The sequence below is a fragment of the Bufo gargarizans genome, chromosome 2 (genome assembly GCF_014858855.1).
Source record: "Bufo gargarizans isolate SCDJY-AF-19 chromosome 2, ASM1485885v1, whole genome shotgun sequence".
Classification (NCBI taxonomy): Eukaryota; Metazoa; Chordata; class Amphibia; order Anura; family Bufonidae; genus Bufo; species Bufo gargarizans.
This window is the reverse complement of record NC_058081.1, coordinates 703778014-703804080: the sequence shown is the minus strand read 5'-3', so window position 1 is coordinate 703804080 and position 26067 is coordinate 703778014. Positions and strand designations below refer to the sequence as shown.

The following is a 26067-nucleotide window of genomic DNA, read 5'->3' as shown; positions in this document are numbered from 1 at the left end:
CAGGAAAACCAAGCGCTGGATGGAGAGCCCTGCTTTATACAGTGAGGATTCTGGGCCTCAGGTGACATCTGCAGGTCACTGCTGGTACTGCACATTTTTCCATTTTGTCTTCCCCAAATACCGGAACACTAGGCAAGAAGTGATGGGAGGGGAAGAATGTCCTTGGTGGGCATCTTCCAGTCATAAAGATGAAAAAAAACAAAAACGGAGACAGCACGTCCAAACTTGTGGAATTTAATCCAAATGCAACGTTTCGACTTAAGGAAGCCTTTGACAAGCATGCTTCCGTAAGCCGAAACGTTGCATCTGGATTAAATTCCACAAGTTTGGACGTGCTGTCTCCGTTTTTTTTATTTTTTTTAATCTTTATTGTTTACAACTACCTTTGGGGGATTTTACCACCCCCATGGAGACAAGCACCCACTACTCTTATACTAACGAGTGCTGTTCATCCTTGATTTCCAGTCTTGTCATATTTCATTGTGACCGGAATATTTGAGAAAGGTGCTCGAGCCACATTTATTATCATATTGGATTTATTAATTTAATTTTACACTGGAGATTACAGATCATAACAATAATATCAGTCCTGGACTCATCTCGTGTCAACTGGTTTGAAATTCCATTCAGCTGTGTCTTAGCCATTTCTGTTGCTGAAAGTGAGTAGCAAATATGGCCGCCATTACTCCTCTCTTTGACAAATACTCACCATAAAGGCTTACCATACCACTGCTATGGGGCTGGTGGTGAGACAGGTTCCTGCGCTAAACTCCTTATGCTTCACAACATAAATCCACAGCATTTCCTGCAGTCGCCACTAGGGGGAGCTGACTGACTTCCATTGAGTTTAATGGTAACTGTATAAATTCCTATGCACTGAGCGCCAGCTAGTGGTGACTGCTGGCAAACAGTTTTATCATGAAGGGAATCAGAGGTGTATCAGGGTGAATTTATGGCAGTTGTTACGTCATAAAATAATTTGTAAATCGGTCAGAAAAAGCACTGGGGGCCCATAGTACGCATTGCAATAGGGCCCTACAATATCTGTGTATGTTACACAGCAGTATGGGAGATTGGGATGTATTATTGCCCCAGATAAGTCATTCAGGACCCTGGGAAAGCTGCGTTAGCCCCCTATCTCAGGAGGAGTTGTGGGGTGTCGAGCTGTCATAGACCCCAGACGATGAGACCGCCCCCCCCCCCCCCCCATCGCAGGGGGATCGCACAGCCGCCGTCTACCTCTAGGATCAGCCCTATATCCCATAAATAACACTATATACATCGGGTAAATATTCATCTCATTCCATGGTCTTATTTCAAGTTCTCGGGTCCAAAGGACATCGGCAGCAGCTGCTGAAGTGTCTTTACCAGGTAGGAGCCACTGGGCTTGGTGAGGATGATCTGCAGCTCCGAGCCAAACTGGAAGAATAAAACACAGTACGCTGGTCTTAAAGAAGCACTTCCACGAAAATCTTTATTTTCTAACCTGTTGTATGATGTAAACCATAGTAAAATTAAAGGGAACCTGTCACCGGGATTTTGGGTATGAAGCTGAGGACATGGGCTGCTAGATGGCCGCTAGCACATCCGCAATACCCAGTCCCCATAGCTCTGTGTGCTTTTATTGTGTAAAAAAACCCGATTTGATACATATGCAGATTAACCTGAGATGTGTCCTGTACGTGAAAGGCGTCAGGGACAGGACACATCTCAGGGTAATTTGCATATGTATCAAATCGGTTTATTTACACAATAAAAGCACACAGAGCTATGGGGACTGGGTATTGCAGACGTGCTAGCGGCCATCTAGCAACCCATGTCCTCAGCTCTATACCCAAAATCCCTGTGACAGGTTCCCTTTAAACCCTTAAGGACCCTGCCATATTTCACCTTAAGGACCCGGCCATTTTTTTCAAATCCGACATGTCACTTTATGTGGTGATAACTTTAAAAAGCTTTTACTTATCCAGGCCATTCTTTTTGGGGACGTTACAAGGCTTAGAAGTTTATAAGCAAATCTTGACATTTTTCAGAAAATTTCTAAAACCCACTTTTTAAAGGACCAGTTCAGGTCTGAAGTCACTTACATAATAGAAACCACCCAAAAATGACCCCATTTTACAAACTACACCCCTCAAGGTATTCAAAACTGATTTTACAAACTTTGTTAACCCTTTAGGTGTTCCACAAGAATTAATGGAAAATAGAGATAAAATTGCAAAATTTCACTTTTTTGGCAGATTTTCCATTTGAATAATTTTTTCCAGTTAGAAACCAAGGGTTAACAGCCAAACAAAACTCAATATTTATGGCCCTGATTCTGTAGTTTACAGAAACACCCCATATGTGGTTGTAAACCGCTGTACGGGCACACGGCAGGGCGCAGAAGGAAAGTAATGCCATACGGTTTTTGGAAGGCAGATTTTGCTGGACTGGTTTTTTGACACCATGTCCCATTTGAAGCCCCCCTGATGCACCCCTAGAGTAGAAACTCCAAAAAAGTGACCCCATTTTGGAAACTACGGGATAAGTTGGCAGTTTTGTTGGTACTATTTTCGGGTACATATGATTTTTGGTTGCTCTATATTACACTTTTTGTGAGGCAAGGTAACAAGAAATAGCTGTTTTGGCACAGTTTTTATTTTTTGTTATTTACAACATTCATCTGACAGGTTAGATCATGTGGTATTTTTATAGAGCAGGTTGTCACGGACGCGACAATACCAAATATGACTTTTTGATGACTTATGATTTTTTCGTGTCTCCACATTCTGAAAGCCGTAGTTTTATTTACTTTTAGGGCGACTGTCTTGTGTAGGGGCTCATTTTTTTTGGGATGAGATGACGGTTTGATTGGTACTATTATAGAGTGCATATGACTTTTTGATCGCTTGCTATTACACTTTTTGTGATGTAAGGTGACAAGAAATGTTATTTTTTTACACCGTTTTTATTTAAAAAAAATCACGGTGTTCACCTGAGGGGTTAGGTCATGTGATATTTTTATAGAGCCATTTATTACGGATGCGGCGATACCTAATATGGCTACTTTTTTTTATGTATGTAGGTTTTACACAATGATTACACAAAAAAAAATCATGTTTTAGTGTCTCCATAGTCTGAGAGCCATAGTTTTTTTCAGTTTTTGGGTGATTATCTTAGGTAGGGTACCATTTTTGCGGGATGAGATGACTGTTTGATTATCACTATTTTGGGGTGCGTATGACTTTTTGATCGCTTGCTATTACACTTTTTGTGATGTAAGGTGACAAAAAATGTCTTTTTTTATACGGTTTTTATTAAACATTTTTTACAGTGTTCATATGAGTGGTTAGGTCATGTGATATGTTTATAGAGTCGGTCGATACGGACACGGTGATACCTAATATGTCTACTTTTTTTTCCCACCTATTTTTTACAAATTTATTTTTACTTTATTTGTGGAAAATGAAGTTTTTTTTTGTACTTGAAACTTTACATTTTTGGGGGGGGGGGACTTTATATTTTCACTTTATTTTTTGTCCCACTTTGGGACTTCAACTTTTGGGGGTCTGATCCCCTTTACAATGCATTCCAATACTTCTCTATTGTGATGCATTGGCTGTATGAGTAATACTGTGTGTATTACTCATACAGCTTCCTGTCTGTGATATCCAGGGGGCTGGATCTCACAGGCTCTCCATCGGAAGGCAGCCACGATGTCTAAGGAAGGCATCGGGCTGCCTTCCATGCCATCGGGTCCCCGTCACAGCAGCACGGGGACCCAATGGCAGCGCCGATCCTCGCCCGACATCGCACGTGCCGCGGTCAGCGCTGACCGCGGCACATGAAGGATTAATGCGCCGGCATTGGTGATTTCACCGATGCCGGCACATGCAGCAGGGGTCCGGCTATCAGTGACAGCCGGACCCCTGCCGCTGATCGGGCGGGTGCAGCTCCTGCACCCGCCCGAACCCCATGAAGTACATGTACATCATTGGTCTTTAAGTCCCACAAATAAATTATGTACATGTACGTCATGGGTCCTTAAGGGGTTAAAGGCTATGTACACCTTTAGAGGATTTTTTTTTAATTATTACATTGTACTCATTTTGAGCTAAAAATCATTTATTAAATGGGTATTTATTACAAATGTGGAGCCCTTTTCTTTGTACAGAGCTAAGATGCTCTAACAGAGGGATCTAAATTTTCAATCTGTCAGCCAGCATATCTGACGGCTCCTCATTTTATGCTCTCTGACCTTATTTAGGCTTAGTTCACACAAACGTGTGTGATCCGTGGCTGTATTGCGGCCCGCAAATTGCGGGCTGCAATACCTGGCCACAGTTCCGTGTGCATTCCGCATCACGGATGCGGACCCATTCACTTCAATTGGTCCGCAAATCCGGAATCGCGGAACGGCCGCACGGGACGGGACCCCTCGGAAGCACTACGGAGTGCTTCTGTGGGGTTACGTCCCGTACCTCCGTTCCGCAAAAGGATAGAACATGTCCTATCTTTTAGCGGAACGGGCGGATCGCGGACCCATTTAAGTTAATGGGTCCGAGATCCGATGCGGCTGACCTACGGCCGGCGATCGTGCATTGCGGCCCGCTATTTGCAGACCGCAGCACGAGCGCGGGTCACACATGTTCGTGTGAACTCGGCCTTACACTTATTATTGCTCAGTTCTTATCTTACTGATAAGAATGTGGCTTACATAAGTGTTTATGACCTATTAGTAATTTAGGATGCACACAGCTAGACAAACAATTAACTCTTTTGACAGAACTGCTCAATATTTTTAATAAAGACCCATTAAAAAAATTAGCCCAAAATGAGTAAAATACAGTCATAAAAAAATATAAATAAATTGCCTCCGAAAGTACACATAGTCTTTAATCTTCTTACCGGTGACTGTATTTGTAAGTTATAACCTCCCTTCTCATCCTCAGCTGTGTCATGTGACCAGCACTCTGATCTCCAACTGACACAGGACAGGAAGTCAGTTACTTCTCTATTCATTCCTATGAGACTGACATTGAGGCTCCCATAGGAATACACAGAGAGACTGGCTTCCTGTCCACACCTTTATTTGATAGGTGAATGGAGTTTGTTGTTCCTTGAAATTGTGCTTGGACTTCTGCCTGGGAGAGGGGAAGAGAGAGCTGCATTGTTTAGTATCTGGACACAGAGCAGATGGCTACACACTGTCAAATATTAGGAATATATAAAGAAAAATGCGATGTTTTCTATAGGGCTGAAGGTCGTCCCCCTATACGATACGTGTGCACTCCCTACAATCAGAATAATATGGTCAGGTGACCAATTAATTAATTGATCAGTAATAACCCTCGTACCTCCCGCATGACTTGTCTGCAGGCGCCGCACGGGGTTATAAATTCTTCTTCCACATCACTGCAAGAGAAAAGAGGGACAACGTCATCACCGACAAAACCCTTCTTATATCCGTATTGAAAAAAAAAGATTCTGTAATATAGCAGTTGGCCCCTAGAGGGCAGCAATGTCCCCTTACTACAAGAGGGAGGGTATATTGTACTGCAGGAACCAGATAGGCAGGACTCCACCGGGGACAGCAGCAGAGGGAAGCAGCTGTGCACCCCTGTGCCGCTTGCTGCTTTATTACAGAAGATGTTTTTACTATATTTCTGCCCCCACTTTTTGACCGAAAAAGGATAGTACAGAAATGGCCCCATGGCTATTAAAGGGACGGTACCCTATACATTTATGCAGAAAGGAAACAGAAGTGCTGTGATCCTAATGATTTACCAAACCTGACACTTTATATCGGGAGGGCACTGTCCTTGTATATAGGTCCCCCCGGGCGGGGTATACATTACACAGCAGTTGTTCATACATTCCGTAGATATTTCCATGTCATAACAGATCAGTGACAACCAGGAGGATACGGATTGTACGTGGTTAATAAGTAACTGGAGCTTCAGGGTTAAATCGGTTATAAATCATTAATCTCCGGGGTCAGCTCACTGCAATCATTCACAGCGGTCAGCTTATTGTGGAATTAAAACGCAGCTATTGTTCTCTGGTATCCGCCATTATTAAAGCTGCCCCCCCCTCTCCTGTCTGTTTTAGGAACTGCTTGCACCCCCCATGTAATAATTCTGGAGCATCTGTACTGTATTGGGGCTCATGCGCACAAACGTATTTCCTTTCCGTGTCCGTTTTTTTTTTTTTTTTGCGGACCGTATGTGGAACCATTCATTTCAAAGGGTCTGCAAAAAAAACGGAAGCTACTTCATGGGCATTCCGTTTCTGTATGTCCACCTGTCCGTTCCATGTTTTTTTTGCGGACCGTATGCGGAACCATTCATTTCAATGGGTCTGCAAAAAAATTTATGGAAGTTACTCCGTGTGTATTCTGTGTCCGTATGTCCACATGTCCGTTCCACCAAAAAATAGAACATGTCCTATTATTGTCCGCATTACGGACAAGGATAGTGCTGTTCTATTAGGGGCCAGATGTTCCGTTTCACAAAATACGGAATGCACACGGATGTCATCCGTATTTTTTGCGGATCCGTGTTTTGCGGACTGCAAAATATATACGGTCGTGTGCATGACCCGTAACTGTGTGCTGTTCCTCTATTATGGCTATTATAAATTGATGAATAAATTGCCAACTGGGCGCCACCATTGTCATCAAAGGGGTGTGTCCGTGCACAGTCTGCCATCGTCACCCCCCCTCCCCAACTGTTAACGCCCAGTTGGCAGTTTATTCCTAAATTTCTAATAGGGATAATAGAGGAGCAGCACAACCTACAGTTAAGGCCTCATGCACACGACAGTATTTTTTCACGGTCCGCAAAACGGGGTTCTGTTGTTCTGTGATCCGTGTCCGTTTTTGTTTCCGTGTGTCTTCCTTGATTTTTGGAGGATCACCAGACATGAAGGAAAGTGAAAAAAAAATCTGTCAAAACGGACACGGATCACGGACGACAATCTTGTGTGCATCCGTGTTTTTTCATGGACCCATTAACTTGAATGGGTCCGCGAACCGTTGTCCGTGAAAAAAATAGGACACACGGATCAAGGACGAGGATGACAAACGGTGCATTTTCCGAATTTTCCACGGACCCATTGAAATTCAATGGGTCCGCATAAAATCACGAAAAACGGAACAACGGACACGGAATAAAACAACGGTCGTGTGCATGAGGCCATACAATTATTTCCTAAAACAGACATGTCGGGAGAGGTGACGGGGGTGTGTGGCTTGTCCGTGATGACATCCGTAGTTCATCCGTGAAGGATCCGTGTATTTCACGGACACTGCTAGGCTGAAAATTAGTTTCCAGAACATCTCCTACCAATGAAAACCAGAGACCAAACACGGATGGCATCCATGTCGCTTCCCCGCTTTTCACGGACTATAATGTGCATGAGGGATGCAGAATCACAGAGGACGTACAGCGCGCTTCTGTGCTGAAAATTTAGGAGATTTACCAAAACTGGTGTAAAGGAAAACTGCCTTAGGAGTTCTAAAAAACGAACGATGGAATCTGATTGGAGTCATTTTTCGCCAACATTTACGCCTTTTTCCAGGCATAAATGTTAGTAAATTTGCCGGGGCGGGGGCGTACACGGAGCACAGGGGCGTTGTGCTAGCAGTACTCATAGAGCTATGGCCAGCCCCTCGGTGCTCTGTGCTAGCAGTACTCCTAGAGCTATGGCCAGCCCCTCAGTGCTCTGTGCTAGCAGTACTCCTAGAGCTATGGCCAGCCCCTCGGTGCTCTGTGCTAGCAGTACTCCTAGAGCTATGGCCAGCCCCTCGGTGTTCTGTGCTAGCAGTACTCCTAGAGCTATGGCCAGCCCCTCAGTGTTCTGTGCTAGCAGTACTCCTAGAGCTATGGCCAGCCCCTCGGTGTTCTGTGCTAGCAGTACTCCTAGAGCTATGGCCAGCCCCTCGGTGCTCTGTGCTAGCAGTACTCCTAGACCTATGGCCAGCCCCTCGGTGTTCTGTGCTAGCAGTACTCCTAGAGCTATGGCCAGCCCCTCGGTGCTCTGTGCTAGCAGTACTCCTAGAGCTATGGCCAGCTCCTCGGTGCTCTGTGCTAGCAGTACTCCTAGAGCTATGGCCAGCCCCTCGGTGCTCTGTGCTAGCAGTACTCCTAGAGCTATGGCCAGCCCCTCGGTGCTCTGTGCTAGCAGTACTCCTAGAGCTATGGCCAGCCCCTCGGTGCTCCAAAAAGGGCATTTAGGTAAATATAAAAACACATTGGGGCACATTTACTAAGGGACTCCCCTTTTTTTAACCACACGTGCAACAATATTTAGTTGCGCTGTTGGTTTTGTGCCATGTCTGCCAGTTGGGCGGGGCGGGAGCGTGTCCATCGCCGTGCTGGGGCTAGGACTTCAGCCCTGGAAAATTTACTAACATTTACACGTAAATGTTAGCGAAAAACTTATGGCGTTGTTTTTATGCCAACCACAAGAACTGCGCATGGCTCCTCATCAATTAGACGTACCCAATGGCAGCACAGGGGAACACTACCATAAGACCGGCCTAAAAACCCATTCTTAGTAAATGTGCCACATTGTCACACGGGCATTTAAAAAGTCACAAAACGTGGCCTTGCAACTTTTTTTTTTCCCCCCCACCAACCTGCGGTTAGTAAATGCCCCCCTATATGCCTGGTGTTTTTTTAGCACGGATGCACGCTTTATTTTGTCTGTGCTCACGGATCCATCACGCCCATTATAGTCTATGGGTCCGTGAAAACCACGGATGCAACATGGATGCCCTCGGTGCTTCATCCGTGTTTCACGGATCATTAGGAAGAGATGCTTTGAAAATTATTTTTCATCTGCGCAGGGTCAGTAACACGGATGACACACAGACAGCAAAAAACGGACACACAAACCCAACACGGATCCATCATTGACCACCTTTTTTACGGATTTAAGCACGGACGTGGGAATGAGGCTTAACTTTATGGAGTTGTTTTGTTTGGACATCAGTGGTTTGGAGCCACATTAAATATTATATATCAGCATCGTCTAGGTGAGAGCGACCTGTTGATCTGTTCATCCTGAGCTTCCTGGTTCAGGAGCAGAATGTGATCTATAGAATGAACAAGCAAATGTAACCCGGATTAGGCCATTCTGGGTCTGGGGAAAGCTGGGTGATACCCCTCCGGTGGCAGCAGGAGACCAGAGGTTATTCTCAACCTGAGAGGAATGCAACAAAGTAACAAAACATTTACAGAAATGTACAAAGTGTCAGGTGGGTGAGCCTGGGGGCAGGGGCCGGGGCCTATCAGCGCTAGATACAATGTAATAACGTGACCAGGCTTTTTGTTAAAATATCAGTAAAATCTTTACGGATCTATAAATCTTAATTGTGATTTTCTGTCTGATAAGAGGTAAAAAAAACTCCCGATTCGGCACGAAAGAATTTACGGCTCGCCCCTAAAGTTTATTGAGACCTTGGACTGGACCTGCCGCGGTCACCTGTGCTCAGATCTGGATGATTGCATCCCCCGTGGGGTTCATTTCTATAGATGAGAAATCTATTGTAACCTCACAGAGAGCGATTAAGTTCATCCTGAGCCTTCTGGTTCATGAATAGAATGCCGGATCTACAGTTAGTACTGACATTTTGCAAGCATGAAGAAGAGGCCTTAACTTGACAAATGTTAGAGACCATACATGGTCCGGCAGACCGCCTCTAGGGGCAGTATTGTAGAATATATCCACCGCCCCCCTTAGTGGAACCCTTGAACCCCCCTGGAGGAAGTAAGATAGAGGCTGGGAACGGGCAAAGGAGGCTAAAACAATGAGGAGGAGGTTAAAATGGGTATTATAAAACATTTCTTGCTTTCTTTCAGCCACAGCGCCACACCTACCCACAGGCTGCGTCTGGTACTGCAGCTCATATCCATTGAAGTGAGTGTGACTGAGCTGCTGTACTGTACACAACCCGCAGAGAGGCGCGGCGCTGTTTCTACCAGAAAGCAGACATTTTTTCCTTAAGTTTGTTTCCAGACATGGTGTCACTTACCTGGCTACCGCTATGGCAACAAACTTTTTGGCGCCCTCGGTCACGGCCGTCTGAATGGCGGAACGTTCCGCGCAGATCCCCAGCGTGTAACAGGCGTTCTCCACATTGCAACCTGCAAAATCAATCAGGCGTCATATAGGTCGGACGGATGGAGGCGCCCCCCCCCCCCCCGCAACATGGCATTATAGATGGCGGTACGAGTGATGGGAGGGGCTGTGACAACCTCTCAGTACTAGGAGATGATGGAGGATAACCCTACTGGTGACGGGCTATCATGCTGCAATTACCCAAACCAGGAAATGTCTCAGCTGGGAGACGTTTGCACTGACACGTCTGCAGGGGATTTACGAGAATCTTGCGTCTGACGCACACATTACGCCATGGCCGCTGCTGACTCATATCGCAGGGTCGGCACTGCTTCACGGATGTGGCTCAGCTTTAGGTTATGACATTTCCCATCCTCCTTGTGTCTCCTGTAACAATTATTAGGAAATCCTGCGCAACAATGTAACAAGTATCAGCAGGCATGCTCAACCTGCGGCCCTCCAGCGGCTGCAAAACTACAACTCCCATCATTCTCGGACAGCCAACATCTATCAGCCTACAGCGGGACATGGTGGGAGTTGTAGTTTTACAACAGCTGGAGGGCCACAGGTTGACCATGCCTGCTTTAAAGGGTCCCATCTGCTGAATGCAGATGTTGGGGTTCACTTTAGAAGACTGGGGGCTGCCTACCACCCAGCGGGCCCCTGGATCTCCTGTATTAAAGGGGCGGGGGTGCTAGTGCCCTTTACATTTTAAAGGGATAAGTAAAATTTCATATTTACCCAGGAAAATCCTCCCGTCCTGACTGAGGAGAGCCGCTCCGACCCGGAATCTGCTGTACGGGCAGTGGGCGAAGGCTTTGGCTTCGTGGCTCTTTTGTACGAGTTTTCGGATCAGTTCCGGCTCCAAGTCGCGGTCAGGTTCGCCGAAGTGTGGATGACCATTGTTGATGAGGACGCCGTCTTCCTGGTAGCCCAAATCTTCATTCATCTTCTTAACGGAGCTCGCAATTCTACCCTGAATTTTCCTACTGGAACAAGCAACAAGGAAGATATCAGCACGTCTCAAAGAGGGGCGGTTTTTATTATTTTATTGCATATTTTGTAAAAAAAAGTTTTTTATTTTTTGACCTACAGTTCAAGTGAGATTCTTCAGTAAACAGTAGAGAACACACCGATCCGGGGGCGCTGGCAGTTTTTTTGTAGCCCGTATGCAGAACCATTCATTTTAACGGGGCCGCAAAAAACGGAAATGACTCAGTGTGCATTCAGTATACGTATGTCCGCAAGTCTGTTCCGCCAAAAAACAGAACATGTCCTATTCTTGTCCGTTTTGCAAACAAGGACAGGCGTTGTTACACGGATGTAAGCGTCCATGCACGCGACCGTATGCTCTCTGAGACACATGGTCCGTTAGTGGGCCATATGTTCTAGAGCGGCGTGGACGGTGTGCACGGGAGCGCACAGAGTCATACTATGATGCGGTGTGCATCCGGCCGCCCGTGGGACTCCTGTCCCGGCACTCATAAGACATATGACTGCGGGACAGTAGTCTCGTGGGTGGCCCGCCGCGCACAGCATCATAGTATGACTCTGTGCGCTCTCGTGCACACCATCCATGCCGCTCTGGGACATATGGTCCGCTCATAGACCATATGTCTCGGAGGGCATACGGTCATGTGCGTGGGTCCGTTTTCTGCGGACCGCAAAATACATACGGACGTGTGTAAAGAGCAAATACCTTACTGACTGACTCCAATGCTGAAAGAGTATTCAAAAGCAGCACCAACATCCCCTGCGAGGACTGCAGCAGTCCGTCCCACCGGTGGAGCCACATCCAGTGCTCAGCAAACTTCAAAAACATCTTCGGATGTCCGCATCTCCCTCAAGGGCTTCTTTCATGAAATTGATCCAAAAATCTCAAATTTTTTTTTTAACGACTATGTTCTGTAACTAGAAGAAGCCATTGAGGGAGATGCTGCCGTCCAGTGAGATGCCGCCACTGCTCAGCCATGCAGCTTGTGGACCCCTGGTTCCTTCTCTCCGGAGGACCGTAGAGCAGAGACGGCTTTCTTGTTGCAAATGTCTCAGACATAGCGGTTTTCTGGGAACCAGGACTAATCTTCTGGGGAGCGAGCACATGCCGCTCCGCTCTCTTCCTCAGATAATAACACTAGACTCCCTAAACAAGGGGCGGACCCAAGTCTATCTCCTAGGACAGGCATCCTCCAACTGTGGCCCTCCAGCTGTTGCAAAACTACAACTCCCAGCATGCCCGAACAGCCTACAGGTATCAGCCTACAGCAGGGCATTGTGGGAGTTGCAGTTTTACAACAGCTGGAGGGCAGCAGTTTGAGGATGCCTGTCCTAGGACAAGAATAGGACACGTTCTATATTTTTGCGGTGCCACAGAACGTGGCACATGGAGTGCAGTCCGCATCTTTTGCAGCCCCACTGGGTCCGAGTCCGACCTGCAAAAGATGCGGATGGGATGCAGACAAAAAATACGTGCATTGTGCGCTTGAGCGCTTATCCATTAAAAACGGCACTGGTTGCAATACATCAGAACATTAAACGGTTTTGCAAGTACCTTATTCTGGGCTACTGCACTAGGCTCAGTTTTTGGCGTAAAAAAAACTTGCAAGACCCCATTTTCACTCTGCCCTCGACACTAAGGAGGGGCAGGGACCCCCAAACCCCCTCAAATTTACAATCATTTGCAGGTGTAAATGACAACTGAATTCTACTCCAGTCAGTAGAAAGTAGGAGCGCGGACTGGGGGAGGATGTGCCCAATCTATGACGAGACTGGTGTAGTAATAATAATAATATATAGCGCCAACATATTCCACAGCGCCGCTCTGCTAAATAACCCCAAAATACTTTTATTATAAGCCTGCTTACCGGGGTCAGTGGTCAACAGCGACAGCAAAGATCTCATCTGATTATGATTTACTATTATTTGTAATTAGTAGGAAAACCAGACCCCAAAACTAAGACCCTTGAACAGATTCAGCCCCCAGACCAGATCTCTAAACCCAGTCATACTCCAGAACCGACCCCCTAAACTTATTCAGATCCCACATCAGATCCATAAATGCAGATATCCCCTGGTCGGCTCTGCTATGCCGGGTCAGCGTATGGTCCTTGTATACCGGTGTATAGGTATATATTATATCGTGTCTTATGTATGCAGTATACGATGTATAATACTGCAGGCTGTGTCTCCTGGTCGGCTCTGCTATGCCGGGTCAGTGTATGGTCCTTGTACACCGGTGTATAGGTATATATTATATTGTGTCATATGTATGCAGTATACGATGTATAATAATGCAGGCTATGTCTCCTGGTCGGCTCTGCTATGCCGGGTCAGTGGATGGTCCTTGTATACCGGTGTATAGGTATATATTATATAGTGTCATATGTATGCAGTATACGATGTATAATACTGCAGGCTGTGTATCCCCCGGTCGGCTCTGCTATGCCGGGTCAGTGGATGGTCCTTGTACACCGGTGTATAGGTATATATGTGCGGTATATATTATATAGTGTCATATGTATGCAGTATACGATGTATAATAATGCAGGCTGTGTATCCCCCGGTCGGCTCTGCTATGCCGGGTCAGTGTATGGTCCTTGTATACCTGTCGGTAGCTCTGGCTGGGATTCTTCCTCCTCCTTCTGCTTCAGCCACAGACTGAGACGTCCCAGGAAAGGCAGCAGCATAACCTGAGGTGGCGTCGTCCGCCCGTCCGCTGCTCTCAGAGCTCATTGGATGAGGAGTGACAAACAGCTAAGCTGTCCCTGGACCCCCCCAGGACTGCACAAACAGCAGCGTGGAACAATAGGGGTGGTAGTCATGGCTGGAGGGGTCAGCAACCTCCGGCACATCAGCTGTTTTGAAACTACAACTCCCAGCGTGCTTCATTCTCTTCTTTCACTTCTATGTGATTTCAGAGAGCAGCTGAGCAACTGTGCATGCTGGGAGTTGTAGTTTCACAACAGCTGGAGTGCTGAAGGTCGCACCTCACATAAGACAATGGTGGCTGCGGCTTCTGCAACAAATCAAGTTTTACACGTTTCAAGATCATTGCTTGTTGTCAGTAAACAGCAAACGTTCTGCTTGCAGACCTAATACATCCCACAGCTGATATTCGTTACAGTTGTATCCAGTCTAGACAATACTCTCTGAGCTAAACACTGCAGCCTCACACATCGCTCTCCTTTCCCCATAGTTTGTTACAATGTATCAGTGCAGGTAGTCCAGGCTGTTTCCCTCACAGAGGATTGCCTTGGCTGGAAACTATGTAACGACCCCTCAGCTGTGAGACGCATCAGCCTCTGGAAGTAAACAAAAATGTTTCCATTCACTTACTGCCGCCAAAGATCTTACAACGCAGAGGAATTGAAGCACAAAGTATATTACAAAATTGCAGTTTTCAGCCCAGCCTTATCTCGTCTTTTTAGGGTACTTTCACACTTGAGTTAAAGTTTTCCGGCGCTGAGTTCCATCACAGGGGCTCAATACCGGAAAAAAACGCTTCAGTTTTATCCCCATGCATTTTTATTGGAGAGCAATCCGTTCAGGATGTCTTCAGTTCAGTCCCTCTTACGGTATTTGGCCGGAGAAAATACTGCAGCATGCTGCGATATTTTGTCCGGCCAAAATTCCGGAACACTTGACAGAATGCCGGAAATGCATTGAAATGCATTAATGCCAAGTTTTCCAGCAAAACGGATCCGGTTTCCAGATCTGCGCATGTGCAAACCTTTAAATGTGAAAAAAAAAAATACCAGATCCGTTTTTCTGGATGACCCCAGAGAGACGGATCCCATATTGCAATGCATTTGTGAGACGGATCCGCTTGGACTCCAGACTGATACATTTTTACCAGCGCTGATACATTGTAACAAAGTATCAGGAGAGACAGATTTGTGCTGCTGCTGATGTGTAAGGATGGGCCCACCTGCGGCAACCAATGGGCGCACAAGTTTGCCGCAAACTCATACTGCCAATGGTTGCCATGGGTGGGCGTGGCTTGGCTGCATGTGGGCAGCTGCACCATGAGGGTCACACCCTAACCCTTTGGTTACCTGAACACGTTGCAGACTACACTTGTTTTTCCGTGCAGAAAAAAAGCGCATTATATTACAGTACCGGCAAAGTGTATGAGATCGGGCAGGTATGAGATCTCACCTACACTTTGCTTTTTCGTTCCGTGCGGAAATTGACCTGCCGTGCGGATTTTGAAACCTGCAGCGTGTCCCATTGTTTGTACGGATTTTAACCTTTTCAATGGAAGGTTGAAGTCTGAGGCAAAACCGCATCAATCCACACTAAAAACCACAATTATGTATTGCATTTTTTGGTGCAGATATGCACAGAAATCTACAAAGAAATTTAGGCAAGACAGGCCGCAGTGCTGACTGGAGCTCCTCGCACCTTACTAAGTACAGCGCCATCCATTGTATAGTGGCTGTGCTTGGTATTACAGCTCAGCCCCATTCACTTAAAAAGGACTGATCAGCACCAAGGCCACGTGACTGTTGAACGTGACGACACGTGGCCTAGGCAGAGTGCTGATGGAGCGATGTGGCCTCTTCATACAGCCGATCAGCGGGGGCGCCAGGGATCGGACTCCCACTAATCTAATATTGATTACCTATCTAGACTGGACACAGCTGCTCTGAGGAGTGCTAGATCTGCAAACAAGATCCCCCCCATTCACAGACAGCAAACAGATATATTGAAAAAGGAGGGAAATTGAAATATACAAAGTGTACTGTAACACCCCAGAGTGGTGTTACCACTTCTGCACCTTGCTACTGTCTTTTATGGTCTAATATTTATGTCACCTATATATTAATTTCCAGGTCCCTCAACACTGTGCATTTATAATAATGTTATATAACTGTTCATGCAATGTGCCCGGTTCACCAACAGGAAACATGGCAGAGCTATAGTAAGATAGAATGGACCTCACCATTCCATTCCCCCCCCCCCCCCCTTTTGGTCAGAAGTGGGCCAGTCCTGCTTGCTACCAGAAGGAAGTGGGGCAGTTCTGGTTTGTGCTGGTTGAGACTCCATGTTGGAGCTGCCAGGATTCTAACCTATTCTTTGGCTGAAGATAAGTCCGACTAAAAAGTGAAGTGCAGCGTAAAGAAGAAGCCAAGTTACCCAGTCAGCCTGTCAGTACAGCAGAGTGAGAGAAGGATATAGCAGAGCTGAGTTTGCCTGCCAGTTTATGCTAGAGCCTGCTGGAACCAAGACAAAGCCTGAAACTGTTTGGAGAAATGTTTTTTTCAAGTAAAGCTGCCGTTGAACTTCATCTCAAGGTCTGAACTCTTTAAATCCCTCAATAACGCCCCTATTTATTGTTTCGGAGTCAAAGCCTGGGGTACAGCTGTATCTAGGTAGGAGCACCGTGACACACAAGAGACATTTTAGGCCACAACATATCCCTCGGCATTTCCTACACCTGGGGCGCGGGATAGAGAGGGCCCTGGGGGGAGGCGCCCTTTGCACAAGTATATTAGAAAATTGCAGAACTGCCCAGTAATGGTGAAACTTTACAGACATAACACTGGACGGCACCTCTGTGGGACTCCCCAGGTATCAATGGGTGTCACGGCCAATGGTGTACGGGGTGACAATGTGTTGCTGTGAGAACATGGTTGCCAGCTGGAACACCCTGGACTGGAGCAGAGCTCCAGCACCAACCACAGCTGAAGTACAACTTACTCCAGCCAGGAAACCACAGAAGATAAGAGCCAAGTGACCACACCCAGTCAGGGAGTTAACCCTTACAGCACTAGACAGAGCGAGGCTACAACTTAAAGGGGAAGTGCACACTTAAGCATACCAAACACGTTACCACCGGCAACAGCATGCGTGGCAACCATGTCACGGCAATCACACAGAAGGCCGAGACACTGCCACTGCATGCTCCCTCAGCAACACGTTGCCGCGGGCAACCACAAGTGTGGCAACAGTGTCACCTCGTACACTATAGGCCGTGACACTGGGGAGCAGGTGGTGCCCTAGACTAGAGCAGCGCTCTGTATAACATCACTTTTTGGAAAACTGCCCACTCCGTCTATCTCATCTGGGCCCCCGCTAATTACACACAACAGGTAATTACAGGCAGCAGGTGTTCTGAGGAGTTTAACCCCTTAACCGCCTCAGGACTGCGGTACGCAGGATTGCGTCCTGGCAGCGGCCCTGTTATTCCTCCTGGACTCGCCGGTGCGTCCTCTCGCCAGAGGCGGGATTTCCTGTGAACGCGCGCACACAGGGGCGTGCGTTCACAGGAACCGGAGGTAAACAAGTGCATCTACAGCCTGCCAGCGGCGATCATTCGCTGGCAGGCTGTAGATGCGATTTTTTTTTAACCCCAAAAAGGTATATTAGACGCTGTTTTGATAACAGCGTCTGATATACCTGCTACCTGGTCCTCTGGTGGTCCCTTTTGCTTTGATCGACCACCAGAGGACACAGGCAGCTCAGTAAAGTACCACAAAACACCACTACACTACACCCCCCCTGTCACTTATTAACCCCTGATCACCCCATATAGACTCCCTGATCACCCCCCTGTCATTGATCACCCCCCTGTAAGGCTCCAGTCAGACGTCCGTATGTGTTTTGCAGATCCGCGTATCCACGGATCCGCAAAACACATAAGGACGTCTGAATGGAGACTTACAGGGGGTGATCACCCGATATAGACTCCCTGATCACCCCTCTGTCATTGATCACCCCCCTGTAAGGCTCCATTCAGATGTCCATATGTGTTTTGCGGATCCAAGGATCTGCGGATCCGCAAAACACGGACACCGCGGATCAGCAAAACACGGACACCGGCAATGTGCTTTCCGCATTTTGCGGATCCGCACATTGCCAGAACTATATAGAAAATGCCTTTTCTTGTCCACAATTGCGGACAAGAATAGGACATATTCTATAGGCTTGCTGTGCATTTTCATACGTATACAATATTATCTAATGACATTATAATCAAAATGAATGCTCATCTCATTGCCTTTAAGAATAAAATCAGCCTGAACCAAAGTTCTATTATGTGGCTGAGGAAGCCAAGATGAGTTCATGGCAAGTTCAATTAATAAAAAAATAATTGTGAACATAAACGGACATTGTGTTTAAAAGTTATTGCTAAAGATATGGGACCATCTGTAAGGAGTAAGTCAACTCCCTAAGACATATCTGTCTGGAGGGAACAAGGTTACTTGATAAGGTCTCATATCCTTGAGGCACACCTCCTGCTATATGAAGTTCAATTTATATATTCATAATTTTTTTATATATATCTCTGCATGGTATATTTAGTTTATAACATATGTTAATCAATAATTCATATAATGTGTTATCTATGTGTAACAATGTATCGATTTATATATATGTTATACCATGTATTTACCATTTAGAAGGTATTGTAGAAGGTATAGAAACAAGTAAGTTTATGTTAATTGGATTTTCTGGGAAGAGTAAATGTTATTTCAAAACAATAGTTATTCATGGATGTAGATAAGTGAAATGTACAAGTTCCGATGCCAAGCATCAAAGCCGCTATATAAAATTTTCATCAAGTCAACCTATATTTAAAAAAGATAGGAGAAGACAGTCAATTCCAACAAGTCCAGATTATAGGTAATTAAAAGTGTCAGGGAAAAGACCTTCCTCAATGATTTATATAGATAGGTCAAGAAGGTCATGAGAACATATTATTAGATATTTCATTTTAAAGGGACACTGACAGCCCCAATTAGCATATTTAGTTATATATATAAATGTCAGTACAGGTCTTATAAAGTCTATTAAAATTATCTAAGTATCCCCCCTGTCCACCTTATAAATACCGAAATACAAAGTTTTATAGCCTGCCTGTCCGGTCACCAATCTGCCCAAGGGGCGGCGTTTCATCTGAAAATGCGCCCAGCCAGCCGCTCCCAACTGCCGTTCTGAAGCCCCGCCCAGCTCATCAATATTCACTTTGCTGGGCGGTGGCTACAACTCTCCATGGTCACGATCCTGCGCATGGGCACCTATCATTAACCCCTTTTGAGATGTGAGTGAGCAGCGCTCTGAAGCGCTGCTATGAACAGTGCCTGGCGCATGCGCATGAGGCAGAGGCTGCAGCGGCCTCGGGGACCCAGGCAGGGTGTGTACGCAGGCGCGATCTAACCACGGCGGGGCGCAGGCGCAGAAGATTAGACATGAACGATGCCAGGAGGATTCGATTGCCCATGCGCAGGATCGTGACCATGGAGAGTTGTAGCCACCGCCCAGCGAAGTGAATATTGATGAGTTGGGCGGGGCTTCAGAACGGCAGTTGGGAGCAGCTGGCTGGGCGCATTTTCAGATGAAACGCCGCCCCTTGGGCAGATTGGTGACCGGACAAGCAGGTTATAAAACTTTATATTTCCGTATTTATAAGGTGGACAGGGGGGATACTTAGATGACTTTAATAGACTTTATAAGACCTGTACTGACATATATATAACTAAATATGCTAATTGGGCCTGTCAGTGTCCCTTTAATGCTTAAAGTTGTGATGTTCATTTACAATACCGCAGTGCCTTATGGAGGCAGATGGACAATATTATATTATTTCATTATTTGTTCTTTACCATATTAGGAGTTGATATGACATCATGGTGTTATTAGCATGCAAGTACACCCATCTTACCTGATTGGGAATCCCTAATCTAAAGGGGATGATTCTTAGATAAGGGGGGGGGGGGGGATAATTACTCGTGTGCGGGGTAGCAAGAGAGAACTAGAGAGAGAGGAAAAAAGATCCATATTTCCATAGATCCATCCATCCAATCAAAAAGAAAAACTTTATCAGAAGAAACTTGGATTATTATTTTTGGATTACAAGGAAAGTTCTTGAGAACTGGTCCTATCTGAACTCTGTCTACCTTTGACCCGGTAACGTATATTTTGTTTACTGCTCATGATATTAATAAGATATTTCTCTCGGTATATAGCCAAGAGTCCCCATACTGTGGGAACATATAGTGTTAGGTGCCTTCATAATGCTGATTATTCTCTTAGCAAAGATGCATATTGTCAATGGAAGATCTGGCATTATCTGAAAAGAGGACTAAACCCTTGGAAAGTTATTTTCCATAGTCTGATTGCCGAGCTGAATATTTTATCATATTAATATCATATATTTTTGATTGGTCATAGGAAAACAGAGTCAAGGGATAATTATAACAGTTATTTTCCTGTAAATCCATGTTTTATTGCTATAACCTGTTTGATAACAGAAGATCCTAAGTTTTTCTTGGTATACGAGTCTGTTTGTTAAAAGTATGACACTGGTCGTCATAAATCATTAAATCATACTGTGCTGATCAGATAGGGGTGTGTCAATACCACCATGTGGTACATTTTGGGTGTTACTTTGTAACTTCATCATTTGTTTTGCAGTTGTATTGTTTTATATTCTTGGTTTTTATAATAAACGATTATATATTTTTGCATATACAATTGTTCCTCTGTTTCACTGCTTGCACAAATCAAATTAAGATACTTGATAAAAAGAACTTAGAGGCGTTTTTTTATGTCCGCCTGAAGGATAATATAATTTTTCTATTTTTTTTTTATCCTCTCTTTTATATGAAGATTCTTTCATATAGAAGATATATGACAGGCTCTACAAAAAACGCAGTGTTCGCCCGATCAGGCCTGATCTTGTGCGCACACTTGCGTTCAGTCCGCCCCACCGCAGTGACAGAATTATTTTTTATGATCACTGCAAAAACACTGTAAAATCTCTGTGGCGCTATAATGATCACTTTTGAGGGGCAAGGCAAGTTCATAGAAGATTTTTTTTTTTTGGCACAAGTTAGCGGAAATTTTTTTTATTTTTTTTTTTCTTACAAAGTCTCATATTCCACTAACTTGTGACAAAAATTAAATCTCACATGAACTCACCATACCCCTCACGGAATCCAAATGCGTAAATTTTTTTTAGACATTTATATTCCAGACTTCTTTTCACGCTTTAGGGCCCCTAAATTGGCAGGTCAGTTTAACTACCCCACAAGTGACCCCATTTTGGAAAGAAGACACCCCAAGGTATTCCGTGAGGGGTATGGTGAGTTCATGTAAAATTTTATTTTTTGGCACAAGTTAGTGGAATATGAGACTTTGTAAAAAAAAAAAAAAAAAAATTTTTTTATCATTTTCCGACAAAAAATAAAAACTTCCATGAACTCACTATGCCCATCAGCGAATACCTTAGGGTTTCTACTTTTCCGAAATGCGGTCATTTGTGGGGTGTTTCTACTGTCTGGGCATTGTAGAACCTCAGGAAACATGACAGGTGGTCAGAAAGTCAGAGCTGCTTCAAAATGCGGAAATTCACATTTTTGCACCATAGTTTGTAAACGCTATAGCTTTTGTGCAAACCAATAAATATACACTTATTGGATTTTTTTTATCAAAGACATGTAGAACAATAAATTTTGAGAAAAATTTATATAGAAATGTAGTTTTATTTGAAAAATTTTACAACTGAAAGTGAAAAATGAAATTTTTTTGCAAAAAAAAAATCGGTAAATTTTGATTAATAACAAAAAAAGTAAAAATGTCAGCAGCAATGAAATACCACCAAATGAAAGCTCCATTAGTGAGAAGAAAAGGAGGTAAAATTCATTTGGGTGGTAAGTTGTATGACCGAGCAATAAACCGTGAAAGTAGTGTAGTGCAGAAGTGTAAAAAGTGGTCTGATCATTAAGGGGGTTTAAGCTAGCGGGGCTGAAGTGGTTAATGACCAGGCCATTTTGCATCTTCGTGACAAGACTGATTTTTACAAATCTGACATGTGTCACTTTATGTGGTAATAACTTTGCAACGCTTTTACTTATCTAAAACCATTCTGAGATTAGTGGTAAATTTGAGTCAATATGTTTTACCTTTATTTATAAAAAAAATCCAAAATTGACCGAATTTTTTTATTTATTTCATTTTTTAAATCTGAATTTCTCTGCTTTTAGGGTCTCATGCACACGACCGTTGTTCGGGTCCGCATCCGAGCCTCAGTTTTTGCGGCTCGGGTACGGATCCATTCACTTCAATGGGGCCGCAAAAGATGTGGACAGCACTCCGTGTGCTTTCCGCATCCATTGCTCTGTTCCGTGGCCCCGCAAAAAAAATTATAACCTGTCCTATTCTTGTCCGTTTTGCAGACAAGAATAAGCAGTTCTACAATGGGCCGCCTGTTACGTTCCGCAATTTGCGGACCGCAAAAAATGGAAAGGTCGTGTGCATGAGGCCTTAGGCAGATAGTGATACCTCACACAATAGCTATTACTTTACATTTCCCATATGTATACTTTATGTTGGCATCATTTTGCTTTTTTTTTTTAGGACATTAGAAGGCTTAGAATTTTAGAAGCATTTCTTACATTTTTTAAAGAAAATTTCTAAAACCCACTTTTTTAAGGACCAGTCCAGTTATGAAGTCTCTTTGTGGGGTTTACATAGTAGAAACCATACAAAAATGAGCCCCTCAAGTTATTCATAACTGATGGTACAAACGTTGGTAACCCTTTAGGTGCTTCACAAGAAATAAAGGAAAATGAAGATGAAATTTTTAAATTTCACTTTTTTTGGCAGATTTTCCTTTTTTTTTTTTCCTGTAACACTGCAAGGGTTAACAGCCAAACTAAATTCATTATCTATTACCCTGATTCTGCAGTTCACAGTGACACCCCATATGTGGTTGTCGACTGCTGTATGGGCGTACGGCAGAGCACAATATGGCTTTAGGAGGGCAGATTTCACTGGAATCATTTTCAGGCGCTGTGTCGCATTTGAAGGTACCCTGAGGTACCCCACAGTGGAAACCCCCAAAAAGTGACTCCATTTTGAAAACTACACCCCCTACGGAATTTTTCAAGGGGTGTAGTGAGATGAGCACTTTGGCCAATATGCTTTTCATAGAATTTATAAACCCTTGGCTGTAAAAAAAGAAAAATTACATATTTTATTGAAAAATGTCACTTTAGGCCCAAGTTTTTCATTGTCACAAGGGGTAACAGGAGAACGTCACCACAAAATTTGTTACCCATTTTCTCCTGAATACGGCAACACCCCATATGTGGTTGTCGACTGCTGCATCATATGCACGATATGGTTTTTGGAGGGCAGATTTCACTGGAATAATTTTCAGGCGCTGTGTCGCATTTGAAGTTACCCTGAGGTACCCCAAAATGTGACCCCATATTGGAAACTACACCCCCTAAAGTATTCATCTAGGGGTAGAGTGAGAATTTTATTATTTTACGGTATAATGAGAATTTATTTTTAACATTTTGGAGTTTGTCTAAGGCCTCTTTCATACGGGCGTCATTAATTTGGGCTGGATAAAATGCTGGTGCGTAGATTTGAAAAATCTGCATGTTTGGGTTCGGTGTTGTGTAGATTGTATTATTTCCCCTTATAACATGCTTACTAAAATTGGGCTGGAGGGATTAAAAAAAGAAATAAAAATGATTTAACTCACCTTAATCCACTTGTTTGCGCAGCCCGGTTTCTCTTCTTTCTTCAGGATCTGGGTAAAGGACCTTTGATGGCATCACTGCGTTCATCACATGGTCCATCACACGATCCATCACCTTGGTGATGGATCATGTGACGGACCATGTAATGAGCGCAGTGACGTCACCACAGGTCCTTTTCCTCCTGCACAGCAAAGAAGAAGAAAGAAGAGACGCCGGGCTGTGCGAACAAGTAGATTAAGGTGAGTTATATTATTTTTTTTAACCTATGCATCCCTATTTTACTAAGCATTCTGTATTAAGAATGCTATTATTTTCCCTTATAAACATGTTATAAGGGAAAATAATAATGATAGGGTCCCCATCCCGATCATCTCCTAGCAACCATGCATGAAAATTGCACCGCATCCGCACTTGCTTGCGATTTTCACACAGCCCCATTCACTTCTATGGGGCCTGCATTGCGTGAAAAATGCAGAAAATAGAGCATGCTGCGATTTTCACGCAACGCACAAGTGATGCGTGAAAATCACCGCTCATGTGCACAGCCCCATTAATTTTTAGGATCAGGATTCAGTGCGGGTTCAATGCGTTCACCTCACGCATTGCGCCCGTGTGGAAATCTCGCCTATGTGAAAGAGGCCCAATTTTCCAGATTATGATTGGCTAATAATATAATGAAATGTGGAGTGTTAAAAAACAGTGGATTGCATAATAAATTAAAAATGGCTAAAAGTGCATAAAAGAAGTAAAAAAAAATGTAACTTGATTAAATTGATAATCTAGGGAAGTATGGTTAATGCGGAAACACTGCTTAACCCCTTAGGGACTGGGCTCATTTTCACCTTAAGGACCAGGCCATTTTCAGCAAATCTGACCAGTGTCACTTTATGTGGTGATGTTTTTTCGTCACATATTGTACTTCATGAAAAAATGTGGAAAAATTTGCAAATTTGTAAGTTTCTATTTCTCTACTTCTATAATACATAGTAATACCTCCAAAAATAGTTATTACTTTACATTCCCCATATGTCTACTTCATGTTTGGATCATTTTGGGAATTATATTTTATTTTTTGAGGATGTTACAAGGCTTAGAAGTTTAAAAGCAATCTTGAAATTTTAAAAAAACAACTTTTTAAGGACCAGTTCAGGTCTGAAGTCACTTTTTTAGGCTTACATAATAGAAACCACCCAAGGTGTAGAAACTACACTCCTCAAGGTATTCAAAACCGATTTTTACAAACGTCATTAACCCTTTAGGTGTTTCACAAGAATTAATGGACTATAGAGATACAATTTCAAAATTTCACTTTTTTGGCAGATTTTCCATTTTAATATTTTTTTTCCAGTTACAAAGCAAGGGTTAACAGCCAAAAAAACCTCAATATTTATTGATTCTGTAGTTTACAGAAACACCCCATATGTGGTCGTAAACTGCTGTACGGGCACACGGCAGGGCGCAGAAGGAAAGGAATGCCATACGGTTTCTGGAAGGCAGATTTTGCTGGACTGGTTTTTTTGACACCATGTCCCATTTGAAGCCCCCCTGATGCACCCCTAGAGTAGAAACTCCCAAAAAGTGGCCCCGTTTTAGAAACTATGGGATAGGGTGGCAGTATTGTTGGTACTAGTTTAGGGTACATATGATTTTTGGTTGCTCTATATTACACTTTTTGTGAGGCAAGATAACAAGAAATAGCTGTTTTGGCACCGTTTTTATTATTTTTTTATTTACAACATTCATCTGACAAGTTAGATCATGTGATATTTTTATAGACCAGGTTGTCACTGATGCGGCGATACCTAATATGTATACTTTTTTACACAATGATTTCTTTTTTGAAGCAAAAAAAATAATGTTAGTTCCATAGTCTGAGAGCCATCATTTTTTCAGTTTTTGGGCGATTACCTTGGGTAGGGTATGATTTTTGCGGGATGAGATGATGGTTTTATTGGCACTATTTTGTGGGTGCATGTGACTTTTTGATCACTTGCTATTACACTTTTTGTGATGTAAATTGTTTATTTAGCACAGTTTCTATTTTACATTTTTGCCTCGTTTGCCTAAGTAACCGTGACCTCACCATCGCAATACCCTGCAGGGCTGCGTACTGCAGTCTGACATATGAAAATACATATAATACAACATGCATACAGATGCAAACCGTGTGAGACATATCAGCGATGCTACTGTAAGCTTAGATGAAGAGAATGGATCAGGACACTACCAGACCACGTGGATACCTCTGTAATGGTGGCTGTGAATGACTGCTATGTGCAGGGCTGATGATGTCACTAGAGTTCATAGGCTACAAGTAATGGAAGCTGAAGTAGGTCAAACTTCTAGTATGAAGAGCTGCAGTGTATGTAAACGGCCACTAGATGGTGCAGTTACACAATGAACAGAGAATTATACATTATAAAGTATATTAATTATGCATAAATTAACAATAACAACTGCTGAA

General features: G+C 44.0%; 1 protein-coding gene across 2 annotated transcripts; it reads right to left on the bottom strand.

The window, feature by feature from the left end:
• Positions 1-520: 520 nt before the first annotated feature.
• On the bottom strand, positions 521-13955 carry CDA (cytidine deaminase). 2 transcript variants are annotated; one of them, XM_044278614.1, is made up of 5 exons: positions 13709-13955; positions 10849-11093; positions 10022-10133; positions 5340-5397; positions 521-1419 (listed from the first exon to the last, which is right to left on the bottom strand). In XM_044278614.1, exons 1-5 carry the CDS (start codon positions 13834-13836, stop codon positions 1312-1314), a joined length of 651 nt encoding a protein of 216 aa, XP_044134549.1. In that variant the 5' UTR covers positions 13837-13955; the 3' UTR covers positions 521-1311. The 2 variants fall into 2 exon arrangements, with proteins under 2 accessions (XP_044134549.1, XP_044134548.1); XM_044278613.1 differs by having other exon boundaries at positions 10849-11096; positions 13709-13953.
• Between the last annotated feature and the right edge of the window lie 12112 nt (positions 13956-26067).

Coding starts and splice junctions, on each gene's coding strand:
- CDA (XM_044278613.1), bottom strand. CDS start 13,836: ATGAGCTCTGAGAGCAGCGGACGGGCGGACGACGCCACCTCAGGTTAT. Junction 11,097..13,708: donor CCAGCCAGAGCTACCGACAG/GTATACAAGGAC, acceptor TGCTTGTTCCAG/TAGGAAAATTCAGGGTAGAA. Junction 1,420..5,339: donor GCAGACAAGTCATGCGGGAG/GTACGAGGGTTA, acceptor TTATTCTTCCAG/TTTGGCTCGGAGCTGCAGAT.